Raw genomic sequence first — 17,723 nt, 5'->3', positions numbered from 1 at the left:
GCGGTGAGGGAGTACCCCCAAGCGCGCAGCCGCGCTGGCATTCGTCTGGAGTCCCGAAGCCCCGCCTTTCTACCCTGCGCCAGCGTACTGAGCTAAAAGGGCGGGACCCGAGGCTTTGCGCAGGCGCCTGGAGAAGCTCGCAAAGGGTCATGGCGCAGCCGCAAAAGCCTGGGCACTCTTCATCTATTGGTGTTTGTAGATCTAGAGGACTCCTTTCGTGCGCAGGCGTGTTGGGTCGACTCCCGCGCAGGCGTATTGACACCTGTAGGCTCTCAAAAGAAAGCTGCTTCTTTCGCCATTTTGGTAATGGGATAGGACTACTAAACTCTTGGAGTTCCCAGCACGAGCAGGAATGAGCAAGGCGTGGTGTTGGACGGAGCTGGTAGGCTGTCGATATAAGCAGTATTCATAAGGATGTTGTACTGGGCCATTTGGTTCAGCATTAGGTGTGGCCGGGCGAGACCGCCATATTGGTAAAGAGAAAAGCAATTGCGGGGTGGGGGGCTCGACGCTTTCGGTGGCGGGTAGAGGGGCTGCTGGGTTCCCACTTTCCTCCTGATCCCAAGAGTTAACTTTAACCGGAACATCTCTGCCTTGAGTGGTGATGGCACTGTGCAAAGTTCTGCCTACCCATTATTACCCTCTCGACCATTGTCCCTGCGAACTGCTCTTCAAAACCCAAAGGCCGAGACTCCGTAATCTTGACAACGCCCAGCTACCTGCCTACATTGAACTCCAACTCCCAGTTTGCAATGCGTGAAGGGTTCAAAGGGCGAACGGAAGCATATAGCTTGTTGGGAACAAGAATCGCAACGGGTCTGATGGATTGTGGGAGTCATAGTTCCGTGGGCTTGCGACGCAACGTATGATAGGCTAGACTAAGAGTAATGCCGGAAAGGGATACTTAAGCTGCCACCAAGCATATTGGGATTTGTAGTCTAAGGCTTTCACCTCGCATTCTGGGCGGGGATTCATGTTTCGGGATCCCCTCAGATACTGCTCAGACTGTGGATGAAGCAGTGGAGGAGAAAACTGCATGGTTGTGCCTGGTTCTAGGGATTTAATTGACATTGTTTATGTGTATCTGACCTGTTCACTTTTAATGTTATATCACATCGCATTCTCAGAGTTGTGGAAGAGACCATCCGATTTAATCTCTTCATTTCTAGATGCAGAGAAGAACAATGGTTTGCCTAAGTCACATAGTGAATTTAAAGCAGATCTAAGAATGAAACAGATTTCTTGATTCACCAGCTAGTTATTGTCTACTGACCGAGGAATGGTTGCTTTTCCTTCTTTTTGGACAAAACGGAGGATACATTAGGTAGGGTAGCATAGGGATGCCAGTGTGTGTGAACTTGGCCTGTTTTTCTTTTTTTGATGACCCTGTTGGCCCCAGTAGACTGTAGTCAGTTATAAGCTAGAAGTGTGACCTTCAGAGAGGGAAGGACTGAGCTAGATTACTTGTGTGGAAGAGGCCAGAGCTTATCCCTCCTGGGGCTGTACTTCATGCCACAGGCCCTCAGAAGTTGTAACTTCCTGTGCCCTTTCTCACTGGCTTTCTTCCTACTGCTCAGAGGTCAGCTGTGCTGCTGTGTCAGCCTGAAGGCATTATGGAGCGGAGAAGGAAGTCACTGGCACATAGCAAAGCTTAGCTTTGATCAACACCATCAGTTAGAGCTGAGAACAGGAGCAGGGGGCTAGTGATAGAAATATGACTAGGCCGTGTTGACAAATGCCCTAGGAGCTAATCACGACACAAACCTTTCTGTTCCGAGCTTGGAGGGTGAGGTCAGCTCAGTGAGGGGGCAGGAATTGGTGCCACCTTGGAGAGCTCCAGCCCCGAATGTTCAGGAAGAATTGGGGAGAGCAGGTGGCTTACAGATGCCTTCGGAAGCGACCTCTTGTGGCTTATTTAGGCACTATGCTGTGCAGGAACAGGAGCGTCTGTCCTTCAGAGTGGCATGTGTTAGAGCCAGAGGTTGGATACGACTTGGGGTTAATACCTCTCAGCTTCTTCTAGAAGCAGAGGTGCTAATTGCTACTAATCTTTGTTTCTTTTTTGATATTTTAAAATTTTATTATTTATTTATTTATTTTAGACAGAGTCTCATAAGTTACCCAGGCTTGTGTCCAGTTTGCAAGCCTACTTCCTCTGCCTCCTGATCAAGGTTGCAGCCGTACACCACCATGCACAGTTTAGTGCTCTTAATTTTTATCAGGGATTTTTGTCATCTGGCTTCTGAGTTCCCATAACTCCGTTTCCTGCCTTCTGCTCTTTCTCTGGGTACACCTCTAAACATGGATTGTGTATGTTCTGGGCAGATACTTTCATCTTAGGAGGCTCTGGAGAGTCATAGGGAAGGGCCAGACTTAAGTAGATCCTGCATGGGCACCTCTTGCCAGAGCCCGAAGAAACTTAAGCGCCAAACCCTTAAGCTGCATTGCCCTGAAGAAGAAAAGGAGAGAAGCGGCAGGTTTCCTGGACCTTGTCAGCAGTCCAGTGGCATTGAGAAGGGGCTTGGTAGTGTGCCAGCCTGAGTTCTAGACCTGCCAAAGAGGAGAGGAGGCATTGGGGTGCATGAAGAGTTGGGTTCCTGGGTTCCCACACCCCTATGGCATGATCCATTGGGGCCTCTGTTGCACTGACCTTTTGGGACAGTGGTTCCTGTTCAAGAGCCTGTAACTGGTTTTTAAATAAAATCTAAGGATGATTGATTGGTTCCACATGCTTTCTGGTCCTGAGATCTATATCCCACTTATTTACCACCTCCCTTCCTTCCAAGAAAGCACCATCCACTTGGAAATTGCTTGATTTTTTTTTTCAAAAACACCATTTTAATAAGGAAACAACAGAAATAAAAGATCATTCTCTGGCTGGAGCCCAGACCCCATATAGTACATTATAGGTACAAAGTGGCCTTCAGCCAGCCCTGGGGCTCTCTTCATTGTTCCATGCCAAATTCCTGGGTCTTTGGACCTCTGTTCCTCTCCAGAATATACCTACCTATTCCCCTTATGCATAACATAGTGGCAGGAGGAGGGACTAGAGGGAAAGGGAGTGTTTGTAAGAGCCAGATACACATCAGGGGAAGGGCTCCCTCCAGGGTTTAGGGCTGCCAGGGAGCAGTGGGGCATCCTGCTTTGGTGTGGAGCATGTGTACCCAGTGAAGCCCAATCTGAGTTTGCGGTAGAGTCTCTGAGCCCCTTTAGGGTCTCTTAGAATTACTGCCTCCACCAGGATGGAGCAGGATGCAGAAATGTCCATTTCTGGAGCTTTAGAGAACCCTAGGGGCTGATGTTGGCATGCCAGGACTGCCCAGAGGTCACCACTGAGAGCAGTTTTGGCCACTTGTGATGGCCCTGTGAGGAGCACCCTGGTGCAGTTTCTGCCACCACCCACCTGGCTGGAGAGTCCTGCATGCCAGGGGTGGATAGTGGCCATATGGAGAAAAGTGCTTCTGCTCTGTCTATGACTTCCAGGCAGGAGGGTCAGGAGGATACTGGCTGTTGATGACGTGCTCCAGCTGTGTTCTACTCAGTCAGGTACCCCCTGACTAGGGCCCAAGGATGGGCCCTAAGTGGGCAGTGGTACCAAGAAAATAGGCCATGATGGGCACTGCAGGCAGGGATGGGCACAACTTCATGAGGGATTGGTGGCATCTCTTCCCAGGTGGTATGTAAAAGAGATGAAGGGACAGCAGAAAGCCAGAAGCCCTGCTGCTGGACCATGAGGCTGGCCTGAGTGAGCTTCCCCAGGCTACCCCCACCTAGATGGAGACTTCATATTCTCTCATCTCCTGCAAAGGAAAGAGACTGCTGGGAGTTGGAAACTTGTATAAGATTTGCCAGGTCCCAGTCCACCTTCCCAAGTAAAAGGGAAAAAGAGAGGCTTTGGTGGGACCCTCAGGAGTATCATCTGCCCAAGGAAGCAGGGAGCTGAGTCCTGGATAGGATGTCAAGGCTGGCATAAGTACTTACTCCAGTCTCATAAGTTGGATTGTCAAATGCTGACTCCACGGTGATGCGGTTGTATGGACGAGGACGTGTTTGGGGCAGCTGCAGAGGGCTTTTTCCTTGGAGCCTGTGGGGCAGAGAAGCTTGTAAGTCAGGAGTGCAGGGCAGGAGTGAGGTATGCAGAATAGGAAGAGAGGCCAGACTTACCTGGAGAAGTAGAGGTACACACCTCCCACTAACAGCACCATTGCTACTAGTGGCAGGAAGATGGCAGCTGCAATGTGGGCAGCATCCAGGGTACTGGAGGTAGCAGGTGCCTTGGCGACTAAAAATACAGAGGCTGGGATTGGAGCAGAGATCTTGTCATCTAAAGCCCACTTCCCTTCACCTGTGCCCAAGGGCAGCCAGATACCAGTTTCCTTTAGCTGGCTGGAGTTAGAGAAGGAGCTTTTGCCCTGGTAGACCCAGATCTCTTTCTTTGCCTTCCATCTGCCATGAGAACCCATGGCTTGGAAGTTGTGAGAACCAGGTACCAGGGAGACCACTTCTCTAGTCTCAAGGGCAAGAACTCACCATCCAGGCTACGGCCGTTGTAGAACCCATCCAGAGAGGCTGGAACAAGAGGGGAGGGCCAAGGACAGTGGGTGAGCCCAGGGGGCCAAACCACTTATTCAAGGGACAGAGGTAGTGGGCTGATCGTGGGAAGGGTCTGTCCAAGGAGAACCTACTCCAGCGTTTGTCTTGATGATGCCAGGTCAGAGACTGGGAAGACTGATGGTAACATGAAGGGGATATGGAGATGGTTCTGGTTCTCAATACTGGACGTCTTTGCTAGAGCAGCCCACCAGGGTTGGGGGGTAACAGAGCACTCACCAGCCCTACAGATGGGTGGAGGGTCACTCCAGTGTGAAGGGTGCCCAGGTACACATTTGATGCTGGCCTGGCCTTTCAGCACATAGCCAGGTGCACATGAGAAGTGGACAGTGGCCCCTGCTGGGTGTAGCCGCTTCTCAGGACTTCGAGCACCATTCTTGGGGGCACTGAGGCCATGGCATGGCTTGAGCTGTTCCACTGTGAAGGAGGCAGAGTCCAGTGAGGATGCCAGGCTGCTGGGCCAGCATCTTTTATCCTCCCTGCCTATCCATCTGATACTTACAAAGACATTTGGGAGCCCGGTCACTCCATTTGGGGCTGCCAGCCTGGCAGTCATGGCAGGTGAGGATGGCACTGCCCGTCAGCACAAAACCCTGATCACAGATATACTGCACGGTTGCTCCCACAGGAAACCTGGGGCTGGATATGAGGCGTCGGCTGTGCTCTACGTCCCCAGGGTCATGACAGGAAGTCACTAAGGGTAGGCAACGGTGAACAGAAGTAACTCAAGGACTGAGCAAGGGCCAGTCCACCCTTGTTTTGTTCCAGGCCAGCTAACAGCTTATCCTCCGAATACAGTGTTTCTATCATTTTCCTGGTGTCTCCCCTCCCATTTATTAGAGTTAACAAACCCATTGTCCCTTTCCCATTCATTAGGGTCAAATTGATTGACTATCAACCAGAAACAAAATACTTGGAGTACTTGACTGATAATGCTATGAAAAGACATCATCTCCATTTAATGGCTGAGGAAACAGACTAAAAGAGGTAAAAGAATTTCAAGGATACCACTAACACATTGAGGACAGCTCACTGGATTCTCTCAGAACCCTGTAATGATGCACGGAGATTGTGTTGGGCTGGGGAACTTGGGGAACAGGTACTTACCCCTCTGGCATGAAGGCAGATCCTCACTCCAGCTTAGGTCCCACTGGCACATGAGAACACTGGATCCTACCACCTGGTACCCAGGGTAACACTGGTAAGTGACTACAGTGCCGTGCACCAGCTCAGGCTGTGATGGATTCTTCCAGCCATTGGGGATTTCGGGCAGCTCTGGACATGTGTCATTGCGGGGCACCTCTGTGGGCACAGAGGTGGCAAGATGCAATCTGGGCTAATTCCAAAGTGATTGTGATAGCTCTTTCACCCTGAGGGCACCCTGCCATGTTGTCCTAGGCTCAGACTGGCCTGGGTGGGCTCAGAGATTCATTCCTCCCTAGTCAAGGGCATCTCCTTGTCCCAGCATCTCTGTCTCCTAGATTCCGGGGTTAGCATTTGGGCTTTGGCTTTACTTCCAAAATATCTTGGCAAGTTCCTTAGATCTGAGAGACGGGACCAGGTCGGGTGAGGGAAATGATCACTTCTACTAAAGAGTGTCAGGTAGAAACCAAAATGTTTCCTTAGTTCCCTATTTTCATTAGGAGGCTCTGCTGCTGCTTCTCCAAATCTCATGCTGCAACACAAGGCTCCTTTTCTCTGGCGATACCTGGAGCCTTTCCAGCTTTTTCTTGTTAGAAAGAGCACTCCAGCTCCTTACTGCCCTGGCCTCTTTGACTTGCCATGGATTGGGGTCTGCATTCTGAGTGAGGCAGGGTCAAGCTCACCAAAGAAGTGGATGACAAATCCTTGCTGGTAACCCAGCACTGAAGTCCCAGGGTCCGACTGGAACTGGATGGTGACATCAGCCATGGAGGTAAAGAGCTTGAAGTGTCCACGTGGCCCTGAGTACTGGCCCAGGACCCGGGCTGTCAGGTCATCCCCATCATAGAAGGTAAGTACATCACCAGGGCCTATGCGCAGCCTGTGGAGGAGGACTGTCAGGAGAGGGCAGGCCCCAGGATGGGCTGCACAAGAGATGTGATCAGATCTCAAGAGTTGGCTTGGCCTGACCCAAGAGTCACTCACACTCGGATGTCCAGCATGATGCGCTTGTCCTCTTCCACATGCACACCCCAGATGCAGTCCTGTCCTCGGCCATAGGGCTCTGGCCAGTTCGGGGAGAGGACTACGCCAGCCGAGTCTGTGATCTCCCCACTGCACACAGCTGGAAGGCAGAAGAGGCCTGGGAGGCATGTCTCCTCTGTTCCCTCCAGTGCCACATCCTGGGGCTGCCACCTGCCTGTAGGAGTGCCCACCTATTGCTGGAAACCCCCACCCCCTCCTCAGGGTGAAGGCTGAGTCACAAATGTCACAGGGCCCCTGTGACCCCAGGCTCTGCAGCTGACTTTCTGGTGCCCACCCCACTTACTACCCCAGCAAGCTTACCCACTGGTGTCTACTGACCTCGGCAGGCTGGCTCTGTCTCATTCCACTGTGGGTCGTGGGGGTCAATGCACTCAATGATGATAGAGCCCTGCTCCAGGGTATAGCCAGGGTCACAGCTGAACTCCACAGTGGTACCCACAGGGTATGAGGGTGCGCTGCTGCTGAAGTTGCCATATTTGACAAAGGGCTCATAGCAGTGGCCCTGCTGGAAGGCTGTAAACCACAGGGCCCATCCTGGCTTAACCTCGACTGGGATAAATACAGAGAGCAGGCATCCTGCTTCCCCCTCTCAAGGGCCTTTCTCTTCTGAGTACAAACATGTCAAAGGCTTAGAGCCGAAGGTGGAGGAAAATAGCCTCAGGCATCCATTCCTGTTATGCTCAGGAGACCATCTTTTTTTTTTTTTTTTTGAGACAGGGTCTCACTATGTAGTTGAGACTGACCTGGAACTCACTATGTAGCCCAGGCTGGTCTTGAACTCACAGCGATCCTCCTGTCTCAGCCTCCCAAGTGCTGGGATGACAGGTGTGCACCACACGTGGCAGGAGACCATCTTAATCACTTGTATTCCCATTACCTAGTTTTATGCTTAGTTCAAGAGGCCTCAGTAAATTAAATTTTTTTTTGAGGGGGCGGTGAATGAATATAAGCATGCATGGGTCTAGAGTATGCCTTAAAACCATTCCTTCTCAAGTATTGGGGTCTTTTTTGCTTTGAAAACCTGGAGAATTAATTCTCTTGGACCAGAGAGCCTGGATCTAGGCAAGGTTCTCCAGCAAGGATGGGGTTCTGGTCCTGGGTGGAGGGGCAGGGAACAGAGGCCAACTTGGACTGATGGAATGGAGGCACACACGAGGAAGGTGTAGGAGAAAGACCATAGCCCCCTGCTCCCCATCACGCTCCAGAAGGCTCACCCTCATAGCGCAGGGCCATGCCGGCAGCTGCCCCGCTGCTATCTGTACTGAGTTCCACAAAGAAGTGTCTGCCAGAGCTGAGCAAGCCCTCGATGGGCAGGTATTCCACCTCATAGGAATCATACACAGGTGGGGCCTCCACGTTGTCCCCATTGCGAATGATAAGCCTGGGCCAGGAGAATGGTAGCTTTGTGGCTGGCTGCTGACCCAGGTGGGTATGGCCCCAGGTTTGGGGAGAATCCCTGCAGCAGGATATTACCAGGTCAGGCACTCCCATCCCATCAGGATAGCCCCTCACCTGTCATCATCCTCTGCCAGAGCAACCTTCTCAAAGTGCAGGTGCAGCCTCTGACTCTCAGAAGCCTCAAGCAGCCAGTGGCAGGTGAGGTTGTTGCTATAGTTGCCCGGGTAGCCCGGAGAGACAATGCGGCCAGTTGTGGCATTTCGGATCACACCACCACAGGCAGCTGTGAGATGGAAATGCACTTAGGCTAGGCCCCTGACTGCATCCTAGGCAAACCTTCCTCCCATCCCAACCTTGTACCCTTTGTGTGGGGCAGCAGGGACTTTTGCCTCCTTGCCAACTTTGTTGTCATGGTCCTGAAGGTCAATCTTTTAGCCCCATGATTCTGTAGCTCAAAGCAGCCTGGACCCCAGCACTGTACCTCCTAACTGTTCACATACCTGAGACTTCATGTGCAACTTTTTTTTTATATACTGTAAGTAGGCTTGTCACTGCCTAGCTCCATGGCCTAGGCTAAGCTACTTTCCTTCTCTGATGAAGCTTCTCCCCAGGAGGCCTTCCCTTGCTCCTTCCAGGCATGTTTTATTAAGGTCCTTCCTCTAGATTCCAGTCTCCTTGGATATTTCTATCTTTGCTTCATGCCACTTTCTAAAACCATTTATTTGGCTTGCTTGGCATATGTGAGGCCCTGGGTCTGATCCCCAACCTTACAATACTGTTCCAATAGCATACTATTATTTATTTGAGTCTGTCCCTTAAATAGGGCCCTCTTGCGCAGGGACCAGGACTTTGCAATCTAGGCACAGAGTTGGTGTTCAGTGTTGGATGAGTAAAATAAGTGAATGGATTTTAAAAGGGGGGGAGGGCTAAGTCAGGGATGACAAATACCGGATGTGCCTGCCATCCACCCCAACGCTTTGTGCTCTTGGCAGACACTGGGAGCCACAGATGGCCTCTGACTCTTCCTGAAATAGCTCTCCAGGCATCACTACACTCATTCCTGAGCTGATCCCTGAAGACCTTGCCAGATTGACTCCACTGGCCTGGGACTGTCCTCTCTTCCCAAGAAGAGACTGAGCTGCTTGCCTGGACCTAGCAGTGAGGGTTACTGTATTACTTGGCCATAAGCTCCTGCTAGTTAAATGTGGCCAGAGAAGGGGCCTGAGGCAGGAAGTAGCTGGTTACAGGCAGTGCTTTCCTCTCCCAATTTCAAGACCAGGCTACCTACCAATTCTTGGTACCATTGCCTCCACATACTCCAGACAGCAGAATATTGTAACCTATCAATGTTCCTGGGGGATAGGGTAAGTCTCGGCTTTTCTGTAGAGGGAAGAACCACTTTTTTGCTTGGTCTCACCATGAAACTACTCTTCAAATGTGGCCACACTGCATCCTTGGTTTAAAATCCCTCAGTGGCTCCCTATTGCCCTCAGAGTATGGTCCAAGCTCAAAATGGCATTTAAACCCTTTGTGAATCCAACTCTTGGCACAATTTCAGTCTCAGCCTGTATACCATCTTCAGACACACCTTGCTATGTCCTCACTGTGTCATGTATTTTGTGCCTACACACCCTCATACATGCTGTTCCAAGAATTTACTCCACTTTTCCCGGACATTTCTGGAAGCCTTCTTTGCCTCCTTCCTCAGATTTGAACCACTCTTTCTGGCCTGGATTCCCACTACACCCTCAGGTTACCCTTGGTCAGCATTGTCTACACTGAGCTGTCTACTCTTCCCAATAGACAGCTCCTGAAGGCAGAGAACATTTGTCTTATTCATCTCTAATTATAACTGGCACCAGGAAGAGCATATAGGATGAAACAAGGTTCAAACCCCAAGCTGCTCCCCCACAAAGCCCAAGTTGCCTGTCATACCACAGACCACACATTCTGTCTTCCTTTCCCCAGCAAAGCACCCTTCTGTTAATCTCAGACCTCATCATCATTCAGGACTAGAACCTGGGGATTCCGCCATCCCCTCATCAGTGTCTCTGGAACCTCTTCCCTTTTCTCCATGCTCAAAGTCATTGTCTAAATTCAAACCCTCTGTCCTGAATGGCCTGTCAGCCTGGCTACCACTTCCCTGGCTCTCCCGAAGGGCAGTTCTGAGTTCTTCCCCCTTCCTCTCAAAAACCAGCTTGGCCTGACAGTAAGGCCCTCCCACTGCCCTCTAAACACCTCTTCTCCCTGCCCCTAACTCACTTCCCTTCATCAAAATGTCAAACTTCAGTGCCACCTTTCCTAGGAAGCTTCCTCACTACCCAGCTAAGAATGATTGCTTCTTTCCCTTCATGGTCACTTTATGTCTTTTCATTGGTACCTTTTGATTCCTGCCGTGAAAACTGGTGACTTATGTGCCTTCTTTGCCCCCCATTCCTGGAACTGTGAGGTCTTTGAAGGCAGATTTCCTGCCTAATTCAGCTTTGTATGCTTGTGGTACCTTCATATAGTAGGTGCTCAATAAGTTCAGGTTGGATGAATGCCATACCATGTGCGATCATACTCTTTTTTTTTTTTTTGAGGCAGGGTCTCACTATGTAGTTGAGAATGACCTGGAACTCACTATGTAGCCCAGGCTGGTCTCAAACTCAGAGATCCTCCTGCCTCAGCCTCCTGAGTGCTGGGATTACAGGCATGCACCACCATGCCTGACTTGTGATCATATTCTGATTCTTTGTAGAGACCAAATACAAGTACCAGATAGCAACGGAGAGCAGGGACAAGTCCCCATTTAGCTGCTTTGCTCAGCACTGAGCCCTCTCCCCTGGGGTCACTCACCGATACAGACAGGCTCCTGAGAATCCCAGAAGGGCTGGGTGGCATTGAGACAAGTAAGGAGCCTGGCACCCTTAAGCTGGTAGCCAGTGGCACAGTGGAAGTGGGCATTGCCTCCTGGGTGGAGGCTGGTGACAGTCACATCTCCATAGGCTGGTCGTCGGGGAAAGTGACAGCTCAGGAGGTAGGCTGTAAAGAGAAAATGAGTGATTGTGTGTGTGTGTGTGTGTGTGTGTGTGTGTGAAAGCCTGTGCCAATCTGCCTCAGCCTGCCTGGAGGCATCACTTGGGACAAGAGGAAGAAGCATTAGGAATTCCGGAAAATACCCCCAAATCTCCTCCCTAGAAAGCACCACTGATATTTCCAGCAGGTTGTATTGGTTAGTGGAACAAGCTCAGAGCAAAAAGTTGGGAAGCTTAGGATTTGGCCCAAGCTTTGTGACACTTAGGACAGGTTGTTTAACCTTTTGTGTCTGTTTCTTCATTTGTTAAATGAGGTCCACAATGCTAGTCTACATACAGGATTAATACGAAACTAAATGCAATAATATCTTATTCAGCTTGGTTTCCCTGGCACACAGGTGAAAATATATCTTGAAGAAGTATCTATGGAATGACTAATAGATGGGAACGCATTTGAAATGGTGAAAAACCTATACTGATGAGAAGTGTGATATTATTTTTCTGTAGGAGACAAATATGAATTGCAGCACAAAAGACTGAAGTCAGACAGCAAACACTTTCCCAGTGTTCATTGAGAAATGTTAAAAAGCTTGATGGCAATGGTGTAGGATTTCTTTTGAAGACAGGATGGGGGTGAGGGTGGTGAGGCAGAGCCAGCCTTCATGGATGATGGGGATAGAACCAGTTGCCCTGGGAAACCTGGTAATTTGTGTGACTGTCATACCAAGCATGACCACATGGTGACAGCAAACCCTACAAAACAACCCGGCAAATCCCAACTCTGGGACCAAGTGAGGCAAGGTAGCTAAAAATTGGCCTGAAAGATGGGGAAGGAAAGGGTTGAAGAGAGAAGCTTAGAGGAGGCTTGAGCTATCCCTCTATGCTTTGGTGTAAATAGAAAAAGGGTCTGCCTCGAGACTAAGATCCTGAAGCTTGAGTTTTGTGGCCCAGTTTTGTAGCATCTCTGTCCTGTTCTTTTTTTTTTGCTTTGTGTTCTGGGATGGACCCCAGGGCCTTCACACTGAGCTACATCCCCAGCCCTTTTTTAAAATTTTGAGATAGGGTCTCACTGAGTTTCTAAGTTACCCAGACTGGGCTCAAACTTGGGATCCTCTTGCCTCTGCCTCTCAGGGTACTGAGACTGTAGACACTCTCCACCTGTCCTGTTCTTACTTAGTATGTCTGTAAAAGTAGGATGGTTCCTACTTCTTAGGAGGTAGGCTTTGGGGTCAGACTGCCGGGATTTGAAGATGGGCTCCCTTGCTTGCTGTACCACCTTGGGGAAGTTACCTCCCTTCTCTGGGCCTCAGTTTACATCGATTTACAGAATTGCACTCAGTGTTGTGAAGGTTATATTAGAAGACACACCTGCAGTGCAGTGCCTGGCACAAATGTCTAACACCCAGCCTGCTGTTACTGTTTGTAATGTTGAGTAATAATAGCACCTCACATCTGCAGCACTTTCCAGCTCCTAAAGTGCTTTCCCACTCTTCTTGACACAATACACTTGGGAGAAAGGAAGGCTAGATAGGAATTATTAACCCACTTTCAGACAAGGAAAACTGAGCTTCGGAGAGCCTCTCTGCCTTCATCACACTGCAAGTAAGTGGTGGGGCGGGACTTGGGCTCCTGGCTCTAGCAGGCACTTGCTTTCTATCCCCCAACTTCTGTTTCTCCAGTTAAAATAGAAATCTGGAATTAGGGGTTAAAGAACGCTGAGAGTGGTGGACAAAGCTGCCCTGGGAGTTTGTTCAGGGCACTCACAGTGACCTGGAGAGATTCCATGCCAGGGTGGAATAGGGGTGCTGAGCCCCAACTAGAGGGAGTTGAGGGGTGAAATGATAGAGAGGCGTAGGCCATGAGCCAGTTGTCAGTCAGGCTCAGCACCTGTATTTACACCTCCTTGAGTTCAATCACAGCTTGGAAAGTGAAGTCCTTATTTCTCAGGCAGGGCCAGGATGAGGCAGGAGCAGAAGGCTGGGGGCAGAAGACAAAGTCCCCCAGACTCCATAATGGGTAAAGTGCCTCTTCCTGGGATGAGCTTCCTCTTTATTGTCATGACAACCGTTCCCGGGGAGCTTGAACAGCCACAATCTGTCGAGTTATTTTCTTACTGGCGTCTGTTTTTGGAGCCAAGTCCAGTGCCAGGAATGCTCAGAATGGAGGAGGGGTGTGCCTTTCAGGTCCCTCTGCCTTCTTACCCTGTGGGGGCTGGAGGAGGGGAGTTGGAATTTGGTCCTGCCCTGATGTCCTTTTGGGGATCCATCCCAGGGGCCTCAAACATCAGCTTGGACTGCTTGCACGTGGAGCATGGATACTAGGCCTTTCACCCCCTCTTCTGGCACCCTCTTTCCTCAGCCCACGAGACGCTCGTGTGAGCACATGCTTCTCCTGTTCCCATCTCTGGGATCAGGGCTAATTGCAGCCTATAATTAGGGGAATTACACTCATTAAGGAAAGAGCTGATCATTGAAAAAAACTGGGCCGAGGACGCAGGAGGGCTTCTGGGAACCAAGCAGGAGCAGGACTGGGCCAGCTTTCCCAGCCCTTCCATGGGGTCTGTTCCCTCTTTCAGGGCCTTCAGCTCACTGCCTTTCAGCCACCCTTGTCTGGCCCACAGAAAGGGGTCCAAAGTTTTGTGCAAAGGAATTTGCAGCAAGAGAAAAGGTTACTGTGGCGTGAAATTATGCGGGCTGCCAGAGAGGATTGATGAGCCATTAGGGAGGCCAGCTGGGCAGCCTATGCGCTTGCCCCTGTCTCAGCTGGCCCTTTGCCTCTGCTGAACCCCTGTCCACCACTAGGCTCCCTGCTGCCTTGCGCGACTTCTTCCACAGTATGGGTGGAGAAGCCAGCCTGGGGCAAGCAGTGCTCCTTAGGTGGTGTTCAGAGCATACAAGTTTGAGTGCTTGCCTGCCTGCCAGTTGTTTCCCCCTGCAGGGCTGCAGAAGTTGTCTTTGACAATGCAATACAATCTCATGATTGCACACATCAATTATTTCCTTGTTAGCCCTTTCAATTCTGAACTGGTTAAAGTGCAAAAGATCAAGCTGATGATGTGCCCCGGGCGGGGGATGGGCAAGGAGGATACCAGTGGGGGAGCCGCAGAGTTCTGCTTTCCTCCTGTCTCCACTCTGCAAGCCTTGTTAACTCTGGCTTGCTCCCCCCACCACCTTCTTTCTTTTTTTCTTTCTCATTTTTTGAGACTGGGTGTTGCTGTGTAGTTTAGGCTGGTCTTGAACTCACTTGTAGCCCAGGCTGGCCTTGAACATGTAGCAATCCTCCTGCCCCAGACTCCTGAGTGCTGGGATTATATGTGTGTACCTCATGCCCAGCCAATACTAGTTTCTTTAATGAGGCATGTGACACACACCATTTTGTTTAATCCTAACTATGATTTTGTGGTAGATGCTTTGGTCTCATCTTCCAGCAAGAAAAGGAGAGTTGGAGAGGTCAAATGACCTATTCAAGGTCAACACAGGATCTTTGGGAGATTCAAACACAGATCTGCCCATCTCCTGAGTCTGTGATTTGCCCACTTCATCATATCACACCCCTCTTTCCACAGGTGTTCTGAGCCGACGAGTGCATGGACCAGGTCCTGAGTAGGTGAGGAAGGCTGGCAACTAAACACCTACAGATGGTCACTGTCAAGCCCCTTTGGCTTTGGCCCCCTTGCCTTTGGAGAGAGGATTTTATTGTTATTGCCTGTTTAAGTGTCTCCTCCTGAGATTCTGAACTCTTTGAAGGCAAAGATCTTGAGGGGCACATCATGATACTGACAAGGCCTAGCATAAGTGTGGCCGTTTATAAAAGTTTACTGAATGAATGTATGACAGTGATCCAAAGTCAAGAGTGGTTCTGTGGGTGGGTGGTAGAGATGGGAAGGTCCTGGAAGTGTCCAGTGAGTGATACTCAGCTCCACGTGTATAGATATTCACTGGGCACCTCTGCTGCATTATCTGCCCCTCCCTGTCCCCTGCCCTAGCTCACAGGTTATAACATCAGAGACCCTCAGGAGGGCAGTCAGTCGGGGCTAGTTCCTCTCTCAGCTGGCCGGGCCTTACCTTGGTAGTGGAAACGGAAGGTGCCAGGCCCAGCAGGTGGCGGGAGGCTCTGGAACCTCAGGGCTGCTTGGTGTGTGGTGCTGCGGATGACTTGGCCCCGGAGAAGGAAAGACTGGTTGGCCAGGGGCAATGGGTCAGGGACCCCAAGGCCCTCCACAGTGACTGTCTCTCCCTCCCGGAGGCTGATGTTCTGGACCTGCAGGTGGAGGAAGCAGAGCATTCAGACTTCCTGTTGTCAAAGCCCCACTGCCCTCTGGCTCCTACAGGCTCCATATGCCCAATCCTCGGTGCTTCTTGGGTATCAGAGCCCCCAACCCTGAGTTAGGCATCTCCTGCAGGAAGAGCTCATCCTACCCATTTTTTCTTTCTTTCTTTTTTTTGAAACAGGGTCTCTCTACATAGTTGAGACTGACCTGAAACTCACTATGTAACCCAGGCTGGTCTCGAACTCACATTGATCCTCCTGCCTCATCCTCTGAGTGCTAGGATTACAGGTGTGCACCACCACGCCTGGCTCATCCTACTTTTTCAATAATGCAAGATGGAATCTGAAGCTCAGAATAATTGAGTAAACTACTCAAGGTCACCCTGAGAACTGAGATTTGTAAGCACATCTTTGTCTCCCAAACATTTCAAATATACTAACTACCTCCTGTTGTCCTCTCCTCCCTGTCCCCTCTGCAGTTCAGTTTTCTCATCGTAAAGTAGGGATGGGGTAGATGTGTTAGGCTAAATAGTGTCTCAGGGCCTGGCCAGTGACATGACGTCCTAAGTATCTAACCCACTTCCCCCTGGACATTCCTGTTGGATGCCTCACAGTCTCCTCACACCCAGTTTGCCTCATGCTCAGCTACTCTCTTCCCGCAGCCAGCAGCTCCCCTGGCTCTTATCTCAGGGAATGATCTCCTAAGCAGCTGGGAACCCAAGTCAGAAACTGGCGTCTCGCCTCTCCCCTCATAGTACACATCCAAGCAGTCATTCACTCTTACAAGCAGACCTCGTCACCTACATTACTGTAGCGGGCTCCCGGTCAGCTTCCCTGCTAGAGGGCTTAACCCACGCCTCCCCCCCATCAATATGTTCTGAACTACAGCCAGTTAAGAGTCCCAGAACTGTTTCTCATCAGGTGCTTCTGGTTTAGATTCCCTAGTATTCCTCTGTTGAGTCCATGAAGCCTATAGTACTCGTCGAAATTCCTTGCCTGGGCCTCTAGGCCATGCCTGCCTGGCTCCTGCTGGCCATTCAGCTCGGCTTTTATACCAGTCCCTCCATGACTTAGCCATTGGTTCTATTTCCTCTCTTCTCTGTGTTTCTTGATTCAATTCTTTGTTCCGTTACAGGTCCCTCAGTCAGAAAACCCTGCTTTTCAGGCCCTCAATGCCTGAAGGATTCTTCTGGGCACCATGCCTCCATTCTGTCAAACAAGGACTGGACAATGACAGACACTGCCCAGAGAGGAACTGACATTGTAGCTTGGTAGATTGGGAACCTAGAGATCTGGGAGCTCACCCTAACCATGTGTTCCTGGAGAAGTATGCTAGTTATTTGAGCCTCTGTTTCCTCGTTTTATAAAATGGCCACATGTAGATCTTGGCTACTCTAAATCTGGTTCCTGGACCAGCAACATTGGCATCACCTCAGAGCTTGTGAGAAATGCAGAATCTCAGGGCTGGGGCTGAGCTCAGGGGTAGAGCACTTGCTCGGCATGCATGAGACCCTGTTGGATCCTCAGCACTACAGAAAACAAGAAAAAAAAAAAAAAGAAAGAGAAATAGAAAAGGAAGAGAAATGCAAAATCTCAGATCACATCCCACATTTACTAAGTTATATTCAGCATTTTAATAAGATACCCAGGCAGTTCCAAAGCACTGGTCTCCCTGGTCTAAGGTCCCTACCATATTGCTCTGTGGCAAGGGCTTTTAGTGTTAACAATCTAGGCATCGGGTGAGACACAAAATCCTTCCCAATCTTTTAGTTATTCCAAGTGGTTCTTCCTCCTTATCCCTTGGTCGCTTTCTTGGCTCTGATCACCTCTTGTCCACTGTCTCTCACCTGCAATGACTTTCTATTCATTTCCCATTCCTTCCTTCCTTCAATTCATCTACTGGCCTGGTTGCCTCACATCAGACTGTGCCTCTCTCCTCTCTCTTTCCACCCTGCTAGTTGCTTCAGGTTGTCCAGAAGACAAGGTCCCAACTTCCCAATTCACAGTGGGCTCCAGTGGCTTTTCCAGACTTCTTCCCCTCTGAACATTTGTACAGGGAAGCTTCCGTTTTCCTCCTTCTGGTGAAACTGGACATCCTTTCAGATCTCAGGACCACCATCCTGTGCTGCCCAGGCCAGACCAGTCAGTCCTTTCTCGTCAGGCTCTCACATCCATTCTCTATTTATCTGTTAAAACCTGGGTAGCATTTTGAGTCACAGCACCCTCTTTACTGGCCAGTTT

At 50.2% G+C, this 17,723-nt stretch overlaps 1 protein-coding gene across 1 annotated transcript in view; it reads right to left on the bottom strand.

The window, feature by feature from the left end:
• Positions 1 to 2,807: 2,807 nt before the first annotated feature.
• Positions 2,808 to 17,723, bottom strand: part of Sez6 (seizure related 6 homolog) — a 50,173-nt gene continuing 35,257 nt past the window's right edge. The window contains exons 6-19 of the mRNA XM_033762737.1: positions 15,278 to 15,473; positions 11,035 to 11,220; positions 8,311 to 8,479; positions 8,013 to 8,179; positions 7,117 to 7,311; positions 6,739 to 6,877; positions 6,438 to 6,634; positions 5,719 to 5,913; positions 5,114 to 5,305; positions 4,831 to 5,028; positions 4,531 to 4,569; positions 4,165 to 4,282; positions 3,982 to 4,084; positions 2,808 to 3,800 (exon numbers count right to left, since the gene is read on the bottom strand). Of these exons, the coding sequence (XP_033618628.1) occupies positions 3,771 to 3,800; positions 3,982 to 4,084; positions 4,165 to 4,282; positions 4,531 to 4,569; positions 4,831 to 5,028; positions 5,114 to 5,305; positions 5,719 to 5,913; positions 6,438 to 6,634; positions 6,739 to 6,877; positions 7,117 to 7,311; positions 8,013 to 8,179; positions 8,311 to 8,479; positions 11,035 to 11,220; positions 15,278 to 15,473 (2,124 nt within the window). The 3' untranslated portion in view covers positions 2,808 to 3,770. The remainder of the gene's footprint in view (positions 3,801 to 3,981; positions 4,085 to 4,164; positions 4,283 to 4,530; positions 4,570 to 4,830; positions 5,029 to 5,113; positions 5,306 to 5,718; positions 5,914 to 6,437; positions 6,635 to 6,738; positions 6,878 to 7,116; positions 7,312 to 8,012; positions 8,180 to 8,310; positions 8,480 to 11,034; positions 11,221 to 15,277; positions 15,474 to 17,723) is intronic.

Source organism: Fukomys damarensis, unplaced genomic scaffold (genome assembly GCF_012274545.1).
Source record: "Fukomys damarensis isolate Sample0158 unplaced genomic scaffold, DMR_v1.0_HiC HiC_scaffold_13, whole genome shotgun sequence".
NCBI lineage: Eukaryota > Metazoa > Chordata > Mammalia > Rodentia > Bathyergidae > Fukomys > Fukomys damarensis.
The sequence above is the reverse complement of the archived record's forward strand: the minus strand, read 5'-3'. Positions and strand labels throughout refer to the sequence as shown.